General features: G+C 35.9%; 1 protein-coding gene across 2 annotated transcripts in view; it reads left to right on the top strand.

Moving 5' to 3' along the window:
- Positions 1–1,295: 1,295 nt before the first annotated feature.
- LOC141844946 (alpha-mannosidase At3g26720-like) overlaps positions 1,296–16,335 on the top strand; it is an 81,611-nt gene continuing 66,571 nt past the window's right edge. The window contains exons 1-12 of one of the 2 annotated variants that reach the window (XM_074732928.1): positions 1,296–1,620; positions 1,737–1,820; positions 1,951–2,039; positions 2,266–2,440; positions 7,381–7,500; positions 7,620–7,706; positions 7,781–7,852; positions 8,302–8,415; positions 8,916–9,016; positions 9,097–9,190; positions 9,316–9,480; positions 9,567–9,665. In XM_074732928.1, coding sequence (XP_074589029.1) covers positions 1,390–1,620; positions 1,737–1,820; positions 1,951–2,039; positions 2,266–2,440; positions 7,381–7,500; positions 7,620–7,706; positions 7,781–7,852; positions 8,302–8,415; positions 8,916–9,016; positions 9,097–9,190; positions 9,316–9,480; positions 9,567–9,665 — 1,431 coding nt within the window. In that variant the 5' untranslated portion in view covers positions 1,296–1,389. The remainder of the gene's footprint in view (positions 1,621–1,736; positions 1,821–1,950; positions 2,040–2,265; positions 2,441–7,380; positions 7,501–7,619; positions 7,707–7,780; positions 7,853–8,301; positions 8,416–8,915; positions 9,017–9,096; positions 9,191–9,315; positions 9,481–9,566; positions 9,666–16,335) is intronic. The other variant, XM_074732929.1, reaches the window with a different exon arrangement.

Raw genomic sequence — 16,335 nt, forward strand, 5'->3', positions numbered from 1 at the left:
CATCTCATTATTTATTCTTTATTTTATTATTTTTTATATATTCCGCTACTAATAACATTTTTATTAAAAAAAAGAAAACATAATCGATATTTACCTTATCTGTCAATCTCACACGGCCCTACACGTTAAGGATAATTCGGACCTTTCATTTTAAATGAAAACTCCATTTATAGTTTTTTTTTTGGAAAAGGAAAAGGAAAAGGAAAAAGATCACTTGAGGTGAAATGTTTCACGATGATTTCAAATTGTTTTATTTAGTCATCTTGAGATGTTAAGTGATGATCTAAAGTGGAGATTGCAATTATATGAGGTTGCGATTAAATGTACTACAATAAGCCTGGTATAATTTCAAATTTTCTTCAAATGGAGCCTTAGGAAATCAGTTTTAGGCTTTGAGGGCCACATCCCCTTTCACATGAAGATAACACTTGGTGGCAGGGGTGTTTACGTGTTTGTGTCTTCATAATTTTTAATTGTCATTGATTATTATCTTTTCAGTATGAGATGGAATCTGTCACTCCAACGATTTCATATGATCGACCCCATTTCTATAAAAGATGAAATCCGTCACCTTAGCGGACCGATATATGATCGGTCTCATGATTATATGTGAATAAGTAAATCGAAAAGTTACAGTTGATCATGACAAAATTATCTCATACATTATTTATGAATTAAGAAGGTACTCTAATAATGTTTATTGATGATTTTATTTGTACTTTTACAAACATAGTTGAATTGGTACAGATAATATACTGTCAAATCAAAATAAAAATCAAATCTATGAAAAAATAATTTTTTTTAAAAAAATAAAATTCTTCTCATTTAAAAAGGTTGTTCAATCACCATGATTTACATCTTTTCAAATCGTGATGGAATCGACATTGAGAGGTGTTTGGGATGAACATTATTATCTTTTATCATATAGATGATTTTATTTATAATATTTATATTTTATCAAAAAGTCAAAATAAAACTTATATAGTATACGTATACAATATCAAAATGACAAGATTAAAAATTTATATCATGCTATTAAATTTACTAAAAAAAATTAACAATTAGTTATGGAAACCTTAATTTTTAAAAGTTTCATGCCAGATCCTTCGATTGCTTATTTTAACTCCGTGGAGATTTTTTTTCTTTATTTTTTATGTGCCGGTGGTTTTGCTACTAAAACAAAAAGTCTATTGACTGTTTTTATGGGTGACAGATTTTCAACCAAGAACTAACCGTTAGATATCATGGTATCACACTAAACTAAAGCCACGCTTCAGTGATACTTGTCTGCGGTTTTTCTACCTTCTGGTTGGCTCTGTCTCCGTCGGCAGTAGTCACGATATCTTCTTATCCTCAGTCTCTTGCTCGATTGATTGAGCTGCTTTCGCCATGGCGGTCGCCTTGGCCGTCGCTGCCTCTCTTCTTCCATTCTTCTACCACCTCCTCGTCCTTTCGGCCTCGGGATGGCTCTACGCCGGCGCTGCCTACATCGCGTACAACACGTCAGGTAGCCTCGTCCCAGGCAAGATCAACGTCCACCTCGTTCCCCACAGCCACGACGACGTCGGATGGCTCAAGACCATCGACCAGTACTACGTCGGCTCCAACAACTCCATCCAGGTCTCCTCCCACCGACATTTTCCTCCGGCTGGCTTATTTGGGGCTTTTGTGTTTGATCCTTGATCTGATCTTTTCCCCCCATTTTTTGTTTGGATTTCCGATGCGACGGAAAACAGGGTGCTTGCATCCAGAATGTGTTGGATTCGGTTGTGGAGGCTCTCCTCGCTGACAAGAATCGAAAGTTCATATACGTGGAGATGGTTTTCCATAGCTCTTCCTTTATGGCCTCTTCTGCGACCAATTTTCCTTAGAATTGTTGGTTTTGGGATCTTCCGTTTTTCCTAAAGCATTTTTGTTTTTTTTTTTTGTCGTCTGGGTTTCTCCCTTTAGGCTTTCTTCCACCGGTGGTGGCGACAGCAGAGCGATACCACGAAGAAGGCAGTAAGGGGGCTTGTCAGCTCGGGACAATTGGAGTTCATGTAAACTCCCCCACCCCCATTTTTCGACTTCTAGATAATCTCTTCTCCAAGTTCTTGGATACAACTACAAGCATTGTCCAATTGGTCACTACTTTTTCATTTTCCATACCTTCTTTTGTCAACTGTTGTATAAGTATTAAAATTCATGGGTTGGCATGACTTTCAACTTTTTCCCTCCTATTTGATGCTTCCTTTTCTTATATATTATCCATTTCCTTTTTCATAGAAACGGAGGTTGGTGTATGCATGATGAGGCAGCTGTCCACTACATCGACATGATTGATCAAACTACTCTTGGGCATCAGTTTCTGAAGCAGGAGTTTGGTCAAGTTCCGAGGATTGCTTGGCAAATTGATCCATTTGGCCATTCTGCTGTACAAGCATATTTGCTTGGAGCAGAGGTACAAGCTTTGAGCTGCTGTTAGACTTTTGAGCAACAGAATGAGCCACAAAAGAGAGAGGGGCTATGTAAAAAAAAGCTGAACTTGGAAAAAATATTGGGAGAAATGGAAGATGAGAAATTCATGACTTGGCTTTATACCATCTTATAATTTTATTGAGCTACTACTTTCCCAAAAGCTTTTGATAGGGAATGTGCAATTTATATATGTGTAGATTATATACCTACCTATCAGACATTGGTTAATTTATTATGTCCCTGAGGGTATAATTCCACCTACCAAGATAAGTAGGATTCAATAAATATCTCAACATATTGAAAACCATGTTTGTTTTGCTTGTACTTTTTTTTTTTTTTTGCTTTGTTCGTTTGACATATTGTTATTTTGTACCTTCATTGTACTCTTTTTATAAAAGAAATGAATATATCTATGTATGCATGTTTTTAGATTTCATGAAGAGTATTTGACTCTTATCCAATACTTTTACCCTTATGGTTCTTTCGCTGATACACCTTTCTAGGGTATTGGGTTAAGTGTCAATACTCAGTGCAATTGAGTCAAATTAAATAACTCATACTAAAATGTAGTGCACTTTCTTTTGGGGGTCCCCTTTGTGATGCTCGAACTTCAAACCTTTCTAGAATCTTGATCCAAGGGGTTGGTTGGTCGCTTCAAGGGTGTTATTGTTTGATTTGACCCGTATTTTATGCTTGTTCATGTGGCATGTGCTTGGCTAACAATTTTTGTGTTTTTTGCACCCACAATTTTGATTTTTATTATCCTTCTCAAGGCCTCTCTTGAAGGTGTGGTTCCATAAAAGGTTTTAGATTTCAGTTAGAGTGTTGGGCTCTAATCCAAAACTCCCATGGTTCACTTGCTGCTACACCTTTCTTGGATATTGGATAAGTAATATTCATAGTGAAATCGAGTCAAATTAAATATTGCATACTAAAATGGAGTGAACATTCTTTTAGGGTCCCCTCTACAATGCTTAGACTTGAAACCTTTCTAGAAGCTTGATCCAAGTGGTTAGTTAGTTGCTTGAAGGGTGTTGTCCCTTGATTTGACTCTTGTTTCATGTGGCGCATGCTTGACTAACACAATATTTTTGTTTTTTGCACTCATAATTTTGTTTTTTAGTATTCTTTTGCAGGGCCCCACCTGAAAGTGTATATATATATATATATATATTGCTTTCATTAAAAGAGTACAGTAAATATATAAAATAGCAAAATCAAACAAAATGAAAACTAGAAGCAAAACAAACACTAGAGATTTCAGTTGTGGTTCACTTTAATATAAAGTTCACTCTTACTCTTATTCCACTTAATTATCTCTTTTTATTCTTTATAAATAAATTCATTTAATTTTTAACCATTTATTATCACATTTCAGTTTTCAATTTTTTAATTATTAGTAATAAATTCACTAATAAATGAATCACTAGAGCTAGATTCTTAACTATCAATAATGCCATTTGACATATAGGCTAAAATACTTGTTGTAAACAATGATATAACACTTTTATGCAAATAAATGCTAATTGTTGGTGACCCACGTTATCATGTCTCTTTGTGCAGGTAGCTGCTTTATAAATGGTTACACTTTTTCACTCTTCAACATTAATTTTCATCATTTATTATAACTGTTGTTTCAATTTAAATCTTTTTATTGTTACATAATTTAACTGAATATTAGCACAGATGATCCAAATAAATGTTTATAGCATCAAAGAGCTCTACAAGTAAGTAGTATGAAATGTAAGGCCTGTTAAAGATATGTATCAATTGAGGAGTAGTTAGAATATCATTTTTCCTTTAAAAGTAACCCCTCCCCATATTAATCCCCACTTGATCACTCATATATATATATATATATATATATATATATATATATATATATATATATATATATATATATATATATATATATAATAAGAATATCATTTAGTTATTCATCAATAGTCTTCATCTTTTAACATTCATTTTGCCAATTTAATGTTGTTTCAATCCTCCTGGTTGTCGGTATAAATAATATTTTTACATATTTATTTCATGCATAGGAGTATGTAAGTTAATTAATGGATAGCTTTACCCATCTCAAATATATATTAGGTAAAGATCTAAAACTCTACAAGGTCAATCATCTCCCCTTGAATACATATTTACAAAAATAAGTATATAAACAACTTAAAAAGGTCTAAGATAAATTAAATTTGAAATTACACAAATTTTAAGAATTAATTAAAATTCAAGGTCAATAGATCCAATCTTGATTCAATTACTCCATTATAAATCAAATTAAGGAGCCCAACTCCCATTGCTAACTATCAAACCATTAATCTTTCATTCCGAATCAAATAACCAACATAAATGCTATAACAAACTTAAAACAAAAATATAATAAGACCAAATTTTTACTGCAATTTTTTTAATCAACAAAACAAAGTAGGTGTTTGAATAATACAAAACATTTGAGCTAATTGAATCTAAATAATGAACCATGAAAATCCTATGCATGTGAGGGTTAGTCCAACTGCTCTAGGGTGCATGAGGGTCAAGACAACAATGCTAGATGCACACTAGTGTTAAGCTTGTAGGGGCTTGGTAGGTTGCACATAGTGTTCTTGACTCGACAAGGTTGACCTGTGATAGTTGATTCGCATGACCAAATTGGTTGGGCTTGATGATTCAAAGGTTTGGTATGTGGTTGACTTATAGGTGACTAATGAAGGATGGTACGAGACTCGAAGGACTAAGAAATCCTAATAACGCGAACTCTAGGACAAGGAGAATAGAATAGTTAATGGTTAGAAAGCTTTGATGACTTGGAATGAGGAGATTTTCGTTGGTGACTTTGTGAAGGATGACATGCGGAAAAGTTTGAAAGCTTGATACTTCCAAAGGACTAACGATCTGATGTGAGATGAACTCAACGGCAACTCAACAAAGAGGTGAATTGCGTAGGTGATCTAGCAAACGGATGACATATGAAACAAGCTTGGAGGGTTTGAAGCATTTAAAGAAATGAAAATATGACGGGAGGTGGACTTTTGGGTAATGTAAAGCTGTGACAAATGAAGACCGGAATATGGTGCGTTATAAGAGGTTATGCTTGGTTATAATTTCACATTTATGCTTTTGGCTTCAGAGAGTCTTTAACTAAGGAACAATATGTGTTTTTTTGTTATAGTTAATTCTTAAATTTGACCCCAGAGCTTTGCAGGGCTTACAAGGGTGTAAGATGAGCAAAGTTGGTATCCTTTAGCATATTATAGCTACTCGAAGTGATCCTAGAGAACTAGAGCGTTGAGTCGACTACAAACTTTTTGCTTGATTATTTCAATTTTATGTTCACATTCGAAGTGATCCCGGTGAAGCAAATTGATTATTTAATTTTCTAACTTTTAAATACAAATTTAAATTTTAAATTAGAGGATATATTAATTTTCTACGAAAAATTTGACTATGATCTTATGCGGATTCCCCCTCACTGCTACCTGTTAGAACCGATGGAATCAACATATCTTTACAATGACATGATATTGTCCACTTTGGCCCTAAACCATCATGATTTTGTTTTTGGGGTTTACCATAACGCCTTATACTAATGGGGATATTTTTCATTTTATAAACTTATGATCTTCTCCATTTATTTTCAATATGGGACTTTGATTGTAATCTTAACAATCCTCCCCTCAAATGAAGGACCACCATATTCTAATCGAGGCTAGTTTGATGTCCAATCTCTTGACCCACCAGATTCTTCTTGCCTTGATGTTCGATTCTCTTGATCTGTTAAGACTGTTTAGTATCCGATCCAACTGATCTATTAGGACTTACCTGCCTCGAGAGCTTTTTATAGATTTTACTAGGAGCCCCCTACTATTATTCCCATGGTCCGGACCTCCCCTACCTCTTTCTTTTTTTCCGGAGGTTATTCACATGACTCTACATAGATTATAACTCTGATACTAATTGATAGGACTGATGGAATTAACATATTTCTACAATGGTATGATATTGACCACTTTAGGTCTAAGTTCTCATAGTTTTATTTTTGGATTTTATCTAAAAGACCTCGTATTAATGGAGATATCTTCCATTTTATAAACCCATGATCTTCTCCATGTATTTTCAATGTGGGACTTTGATTATAATCCTAACACTACCATCTTTACATCATATCTTTTCAATACAATACAAACCTTGTCAACATGCTTACCCCGTTGGAGAGAACAACTAAAATATAAAAAGATGAGCAAAATAGATTGATTCCTCTTTCATTGGAAGGGATGCCCAAAGGACAACAAAGAAACATTGCTCCATAAAGTTAGTGAAATAATTCTTTCCTATAATTGGAAGCAAAGAACCAAAATGAAGGGTGCCAATGGGAAGAAAAATACTAGTTGGATTTCAAATTTTCCTTTGAAAGTTTAAAATTATCTAAGTTGTTAAATTTTTATAATTTATTATATTTCTTAAAAAATAGGTTGTATTTATATTCCCTCTGCTTTATCAACACCGTTCAAGTCTTGGGTTCTTCGAGGTTGGTGTGGTGTCACCATAAGCCGACATTATGGGCTTCTTGTTGCATCGTCTAGTGGGTGTTTAAATGTCTTATGTGGAGGATTTTCAGAAACCATGTTTGGGACAGATGAATGACCATCAACTTGAACATTAATAATAAAAAAGTAATGATTGAGCCATTTCTTTAGATTTAAAACTTTTAGGAAACTTGATGAGGTCACCCAAATTAATATTTGATTTATGGAAATTGAATCTATCTAGTTTTTTCCTAGGTAATGCAAAGATTGAAACTATTTTCCCTTGCGTTACTTTCATGTTTTACTGGTAATAACTTCTTTCATCACTTAAATGCCTATATTTATCAGCTTTATATATTGTTTTTCTGCCAATATGAGTTCCATGCACTTTCAGGTTGGTTTTGATGCCCTTTATTTTTCACGAATTGATTACCAAGACCGCCAAAAGAGGAAAGATACCAAGAGCCTTGAAGTTGTGTGGCGGGGTTCCAAAACTCTTGGTTCATCTGTAGATGTTAGTTCCACTCCCATTTTTCATTCTCATCTTTCAAGACCTTTTTTTCATAAAGATCCAAAGCATGATTAAAATTTTTACTTCTTCAGTTAACTGTTTATAAAAATGTCTCTATTCAGATATTCACCGGCATATTCCCAAAGGACTATGAACCACCCCCTGGTGGTTTTTACTTTGAGGTTAATGATGAGTCACCTGTTATCCAGGTCATTCCACGACTAAACTATAGAATGTTAAACACTATTACAGAAATTTATTGTGACAATGTTTGTGGATGAAGGATGACCCTCTTTTATTTGATTACAATGTTCAAGAACGAGTAGATGATTTTGTGGCTGCAGCTTTATCACAGGTATGCTTCATACTTTTCATATAGTTTTAACTTGCTACATTTTCCCCTCAAAATTCTAGTTGTGTAATTGACAAGCCACACAAATGTGAACTTATTTTTTTTAGTTTTCTTTGGTTTTATTTTCTTTGTGCTCACATTTAGATGATAATTTTTGATGCTTGCAAGAGTGCTTATAGAGAGATGAAAGTTCTGCTTAAATATTGCAGCCTGCCTGCAGTCAAAATGCCATAAAGTTCTAAAATGGAGTTCTTACATACAAGGGCATCAATAAGAAACCAAATTATTCACAATCCTGAAGCTGCCACATACAACCATTTATTTCATTTTCAACATGAAAAAAAACTCTTCAGGCCTTATAGATTAGTATTTTGTTTGTTTTTTCAACATTTTTTAACTGCAAAATGGTCCATCATGTTAGAACTGTAACAACAATTTTCCTATCTTTTCAGGCCAACATTACTAGGACGAATCATATCATGTTCACTATGGGGACTGATTTCAAGTATCAATATGCAACCTCATGGTTCCGACAAATGGATAAGTTCATTCATTATGTCAATAAGGTAATTTGTTTCCAGAAAAAGAATTCTTTGATAAGAACATGTAAGATTTTTCTTTTTTAGTGTGAAAGGTTTTTTTAATATTATTTTTCTTCATTTGTCTAGATTTTTTCGATTTTGTTTCCAATAAGTTTTTTTTGTAGTGCCGATGTTTGCATGTCCACCTGGTTATGAATTCCTACTTCATGTTTTATATGGAATCACTTCTTTTTGTTCAATTTCTCAAAATTAAAACTTGCTGAGATTGCTTAATCCGTGTTCCAATGTTTCCCTGTCTATCATGGAACATTTATTACCAAACAGTAAATCTTGTAACTATTGTATCTAACAAAATTGTTTGCTTGCTGAACTTTATTTATTAGGTTGTATATTAGAACTTGAAAGACAAACAAATTTGTCTTATTCTGCAGATTTTAATTCAAGGGTCATCTTCTTTCTTTACCTTGTCTCTTGCAAAATCTAGTACTCTTCCTTTCCTGAATTATAGTGTTTCTCTGGTTTAGGATGCACGCATAAATGTCTTGTATTCGACTCCATCAATTTACACAGATGCTAAGCATGCTGCAAATGAGGCTTGGCCTTTGAAGCTGGATGATTTCTTCCCGTGGGTGATGAATATAGTTGATACCAAACCTTAGAAATTACTTTGTATTATCGTCTGATCTTCTTTAACTGAATTGTTAGATATGCCGATCGTGCCAATGCATATTGGACAGGATACTTCACAAGTAGACCTGCTTTAAAAGCTTATATAAGAATTTTGAGCTCTTATTATTTGGTAAGTACTTTTTGTGTGTGTGCTAAAGTGCTTATACTAGCAATATCCCATGGTTATTCTCTGGAATTTTATTTATTTATATTGGCTATTAGTCTCATTGTTAGTAGCATATCTTCCAAAACTAGGCAGCAAGGCAGTTAGAATTTCTTAAAAGAGGAAGTTATGGCCATACAACAAACAGTCTGGCTGAAGCTTTAGCAATTGCACAGCATCATGATGCAATTACAGGAACAGAGAAACAACATGTTGCAGATGATTATGCCAAGCGATTAGCTATTGGTTATACAGAGGTGATATGTTTACTTGGGGCATGAAACTGCTAAGGTTTTTTTATATAGCCATAACTATTGTCTTCATGCCAAGATGTTTCTAACAGGCTGCTAAATTGGTTGAATCTACACTTACTTCCTTGACTGAATCACATTCCAATTCTGGTCATGATGGTGATGATGCTTTAGCAGCAAAATTTGAGCAGGTAGAAATTAGTTAGCTGCAACATCCACTGGATCTCAGACTCTTTTTCATTCTTTCATAGTATTCACCATTAGCATTGGTGTGGCTTATACTTGCAATTAGGTAATTTTTCTGGGTTATTTTGTTATTACAATCTTGTTTATAATTGAAATGATGCTTATGCCCATTCCAGAATCTCCTGATATTGAAGTAGCTTAATTAATAATAATATCAAAAATAAATATCAGCTCCATTTGGCCTTTGTTTAAGAAATTAAGACAGTAAAATTCTGATATTTTAAAAGGCACTGAGCAATTTATGCCCTTTAGCAGTAATTAGGAAGTAAGCATTAGTGACGTTTTTTTTCCCTTCAAAATGATAATTGAGCATCTAACTCAGGTCCCATCCTACTTTTCCGCGATCTTTTTCTTAATCTTCATGGATCAAAGCCTATATCCTTTAAAAACATAGCTGAAATGTACTCCACTCATGATGGAAATGTAGAGTGGAGATTTTCTTTCAATTCCTGGACCAACACATTCTGCATTGTGCAGTTCCTTTCCCATCTTCTGATCCCCATCACGTCAATGGACAGACTACACTGAATTCCTGTTGGAGCGGAGGATTAAATGGAGAGGCTATGAGGGGCAGGGGGAGGGTTGAATAGCCTCAACCAAAAACTTAAGATTCAGTAACAAATTTCTAAATAAAAAAAAATATTGAAGTACAACCAAGGTTTAAAATATCGAACCGTGCCGGAGTTTCGGTCCTGGACTGGAACGATATATCGTACCGTGCCGGTATAGTTTAGGTATTTTTAAAATATAAAATATATTAATTAAAATAAAAAATTTAATCTAAATATTTAAAAATAAAAATAATTTTTTTTGATAATTTATAGGTTTTAATAAAGCCTATTTAAATTACCTCGAATTATAACTTTGAACTATAGCTAGGAGTTGATTATTAAAACTTAAGTAAAACCTAAGTTTTAAAAACAAAAAACGGAAAAATCGCGCGCCGCGCGATCAGTGCGCCCGCGCGGAGTGTCGCAGGGCCCCGGCAGCGTCGCCGGTCTCGGGCAGGGCCTTCGACGGCTTCGCCGGCCCCGGGCGGGGTCCCGGGCGGGGTCCCGGGCGGGGCCTCTGGCGGCGTCGCCGAGGCCTCGCGATGCCTCTGGAGGCATCGCCGAGTCCGAGCGACGCCTCCAGAGGCGTTCCCCGGCCGGAATCGTGTGTCGGCACTGTGCCGGTGTCGGTGCCGCGGCGGAACGAATTTTTTCGTGCGTATCGGGCGATACGACACGAGATTTTAATCCCTGAGTACAACACGAATAAGAAAAACAACACAAAATGAGAAAGTGAATGAATGTAACTCAATGTTTTACGTGGTTTGGCAGCCCTAAGGCTTCTACTCTAGTGCCTTGTATAAAAGAGAAAAAGGAAAATTACAACAAGGAGAGTAGAGAAGAGAGTTTGACAGAGTAACTTTGCTGTAAATTGAATGCTTTTCATTGCCAACATGCCTTATATTTATAGGCCTCAACTGAACTTCCAAACCTCTTTAGAATCATCCAACCTGATCTGCATTAGTCGATCGGTCACTGACGCATAACGATTTTATCTCTCATTTTAAGTTGGCTCCTTGCATCTATCAATCAATTAATCTCAACAGTAGCTTTTGAAAATGACTCTTATAACAATTAATCATTCTAGTATAACCAATTAAGCATCCAACAATCGACTCAAAAGCCCATAAGTTGATTGCCTAATAGAATAATTGTTTTGTTACTACGACTAACTGTAATTCTAGTTGTTTTGAGAGCCACCACTTGACTATTCAACAGAGACAATTAAAATAGTAGCTTTTTGTTCCCTTAGCTGAGTTGACTCAATGATCAATCGATTGTTCACTGGCACACAATACCAATTGACTTATTAATTTACTACTACATTGGTAAATGAAGAACAACATCTTCTAGTGGGTCGACTTGACTATCAATCGACTAGTAATTGCAAATCAGTTGACTAGATTAGGTCATTTCTATGGCCTTCGTTCGAGCTTAATGTAGTCCTCGATTTCCTAATTTTACATATGCACTCCTTGAAGAATACCATGCTCTGGACCTCTTGCCAAATTTGTCTTATGAGACATTTGATTATCCTTGATTTGTCGGAGTTGCCTTTTGCCAGACGTCCAATCACCCTTGATTTGCTGAACTATCTATTGCCCCATGAGTTGCTCTTACATATACTTGTTATTACTCATCAAATACATCTTCTAATTTAAGCCTTTGTGTAGCATCAAAATTGATTGCACTAACATGCTGGTCAAGTGAGGTTAAGAGGCTTGTCGAGCAAAACATTTATGGAATGCAAAAGCATTTCAAAAATATTGCATTTTAGATAGATTGTTAAGAATAATCTTCATACTAATGATTTCATATCACGAAGTAATGATAATAAACGACAAACTCCACAAGCAACGATAATAAAAATTCTACAGTAGAATTATAACAGGATCCAAGACCACACGGATACGAACGTAAGTCCAAATCACAGATACACACTAAAACTCCACAAGTCCACGATTACCGATCACAGATCCAAATACAAACCAAAATCCATATATCCAAATACAATCTGAAAATCATACAAAGTAAAACAATAGCATCACTTCTGAGATGGGGGCAGTCTGGCAGAACTCTAAGCTTCATGACAACATCTCTATTTGCTACCTGGGGAGAAAGAAAGGAAACCCTAGGGTTTGGGTGGTGAGTATAAAATACTCAGTGGGATACTAGATAGAAGTGTACAACATATATATAAACATGGATTTCAAAGGATATACAGTCTCTCCGATGGATACTTAATGGACAAGGTCAATAATACTAAATAACAGATATCATGCCAATTCAATCAATGCATGTAATGTCACACAATGCAACAATCATATATCAAACAAGTGTAACAATCACACACAAAGATGCAGTAAATAAACTACCAACTAATGCAGTAAAATAAACTACCAACAAATGCATGCACATATGCAACATACATCACAGGCAACATGCATGGTCACTGTTTGCACTCAACACCCTGAGACATCCACACAATGAACTGGGGCGTACGATAGGACAACTGCACACACTCCAACAACAGACCGCTACACGTGAGTGGGGAGCGGGGAAAATATTTCAAGGGAGCTATTTAGCTGCCTGATCACTGTCTGCACTCAACATCCTCAGACACCCACACAATGAACTGGGGCGGGCACACGACAGGAAGCACCCGCTCCAACAACAGACCAACTACACGCGAGGGGGAGGTACAGTATCCCAAGAGAGTTATCTAACTAGTCCTGGTCGCACCCATATAGTGCTATAACGCTCTCACTCTTGTACCACTATCAACAATGGTCTAATGAGAGCTGACAACAACAACAATAATCAACAACACCTACTACTAGCATGTAGATGTTATGATGTACAGCTCAATAAATAATGATTATATCTCCCATGATATACTCAACATCAATCAGAACAAGCCATCACAGATCAACAATAAAGAAATAAGACTGTATTAATGACAATTAGATTATAACAAAGGTCAACAGTGATGTATTATGCAACGAGTGTAATAAGGATAACAACAAGATAATTATCAACAAATAATAAGTAATGCACTATGAATAAGACCTGTATTGACCAAGTACAGAAGTACTCACCTAGTAAGATGCACGTCAAAATAAGAACCCTCAAATACAAATCCGTATATAGCAGAATCAACAAATCAAGGTCTTGCAATTTATAATAACAACATCCACTAAATACAATAATATATTTAAATCTCGCAACAGAGAAAACCCTACTTAATCATTAACCTCAACTGGATCTAACCACCCAACCAATTAGATCCATGCCAAATCTTGCAACAAAGTAAACCCTACTTAACCATTAACCTTAACCGGATCTAACCTAATCAGATCCATCAACAAAACAAAATCCATTAACCCTAGTTTCACAGAATTCCAACAACACAACAAACAAACCCTAGCTACAATCAATTTTGACCGATTTAACACATAGGACAGATTGGAACTGATCAATCTAACAGATCAATCCCAATTCCATTAAAACCCAACAGCATTGATCAAATCCCAAAACCGATCTATCCAACCAACAAATCTCACAGAATCTCAACAACACAACAAACCCAAAATCCAGAATTCTCATCATCGGAGCAGAACAACACATCCTAACCGAACAGGAATCCAAGATTCCAATCACCATTCAAGAAAAGAAGCCTCACAAAAACCCGATCAATCCAAGCCACGAACAGAACAGAACCACTCCAAGATTCAAAATCGAAATCATCCAAATCGATTTACAAATTGTTACCGAACAAGAAAATCTAATCGGAATCAAGAAAGGGGACTCACCTCCCATCGGATTGAGTGCCCTAGAATCCAGCTAAACTCCGGCTCTGCCTTCACTGCCGAGCACCTTGAAGAATACTTGCTCTAATCGCCCCCAAACAGGTAAAATCTCTTGGAATTCAAAAAACTGAGAAAGAATTGAACCTTCTCGAGGGAATAGGAGTCCAGATCCAGGTCCTGATCTCTAGGCGACGACGAAGTAACTAAAAGAGGCGGCGTCGGGCTGCTCGATCTTGGCAAGGATCATCACGGAGCTCCCGGATGGCAGTGACGGCGGCTCGCGACAAAGAGTGGGGAAGACGACACGCGAAGAGAAGGCCGGCAGAATCGAGCAGCACATGGGAAAGAGAAGCCGATCGCGAGAAGAGATGCCGATCACGAAGGAAGAAACGTCGATTGGGAGAAGAAGAGGAAAACGAGATTCGTGATCTTTAGAAAGCAGAGTCGTGACCGCGACTTAAATGGGATTCCTAACGAGTTTTGGTTTAACCTAAATGGCTGAGTCAAATGGGCTTATTGGGTCGAGTTAATTGGGCTTCAACAGTAAACCAAATTTACAACTCAAACCCATTAATAACTTAGGTTTTAATTGATTAATCCAACCATACTTAATTAGGGATAATAGTTAACTTAAATATGGATTAATTCTCCCTTAAATTTAAATTATTTATAATTAACTTCAAAATTTCTCGTATCTTATACTGGACATCATCGATTCTGTGAGACTAGCATATGTTAGACTCCTTGATTTTACCGAGTAGTCGATCCTAATTGGTTGTAAACATTGGGATGTTGAGAGTTAACATAAGGATGTTGGTTAAGGGTAACTAGTTTATTAAAAGTGATCTATCATGAAATTTTATGTGGTTCTATTACAGTTCGAGTGCAAGTTTCCTTCGACTTGAGGTATTCAAGTCATCTTGGTCATAGAGATTTATACTTTGACATTTTAAGCAAGCGTCTTTACAAAGGTGTGGATTCGGGATGATTGAATATAAGTCAAAGTGTTTATAGGTGATTGGGTAACCAATAGAGGATTTACCGCTCCTTAATTAGGAGGTGTATACCCTATGACCACTTATTAGGATTGTTACTCGTAAGTTTTTGGCCAAAGCAGAAACACATCAAGAGGATGATCCTCTTGGACAATTATTTTTAAGTAACTTGAATCCACAAGACAAGGAATTACAATTAGCTATGTGTGACGTAATCAATCTAATGGGGACACACATAAACCATGTCCTGAATTAAGCGGGTATAAGATGATTAAAGGAACAGATACACGAACAACTGTAGCTGTTAAAGGGTTTAAAGTGATTTTGAAATCAACTATGATTTTTCGATTAATTGGGGGTTATGATGTATTACTAGGTGTCACACTTGATCGATTTGTAATTAATGGTTAATTATGGACGATCAACATAAATCAGAAACCTATAAGGTCACATGCACTACGAGTTTCTCAAAGAGATATAAAATGAGTTTGAGAATTGAATTCTCAGATCGAGAGAGATTGAGTCCGATCGGACTGAATGAAAGGTGAATATGAAAGATATTTTATAGGAAAAGAAGCACGAATGGGTTATGTCTTTTCAAGACAAAGTGGGTCCTCATTGGTTTAATTATAAACCAAATTTATTTGGTTTTAATTAAAGTGGTTTGGTTTTAAACTAACTCGGTTTGGTTGTGAACCCAACTTGATGCTAATAGATTGGAGCTTGGTTTGATAGATTCGATTTTTTTTTTAACGAAACATATCCGTTAAACATCTATAAATATAACTTTTATGAAGAATTATTAATAAGAGATTAAAAAAAATCTAATTGTTAGGTTTTAAATCAGCCACAAACCCCTTTCTTCTTTCTCCTTGCCACCGCCCAACACATAGCTCCAACTTGTGTTGCTGCCACCCACCTTGGAGGAGAGCTTGTTACAGCTGGCCAAAGGATTCCTTCCAAGGCTCGCCACTGGTCCTTAATCCTCCTAGGATCAGTGGCTGACCATTCCGGAGCTAAAGAAAGCTACAACTGGCGGTGGAAGCAAGGAACATGAAGAGAAACAATGGTTGCTTCTCCACCAAAAGGTATCGTTTCTTCCTTTCGTCTTGAATTTTATTTTAGGGCAACTGTTGTCGCTGAAACAACCACGTTAGATAGGTTTGCTGCTCCTTCTTGACAGCAAACCATACGACCTTTGAATGGTGGTGTAATCTCCTCAATTCAATCCGATTTGTATCGCTGGGTTGCTTCGAGCCG

The sequence above is a fragment of the Curcuma longa genome, chromosome 14, assembly GCF_044706935.1.
Source record: "Curcuma longa cultivar G26 ecotype Majalengka, Jawa Barat chromosome 14, ITB_CL_G26_1.1, whole genome shotgun sequence".
Lineage (NCBI taxonomy): Eukaryota > Viridiplantae > Streptophyta > Magnoliopsida > Zingiberales > Zingiberaceae > Curcuma > Curcuma longa.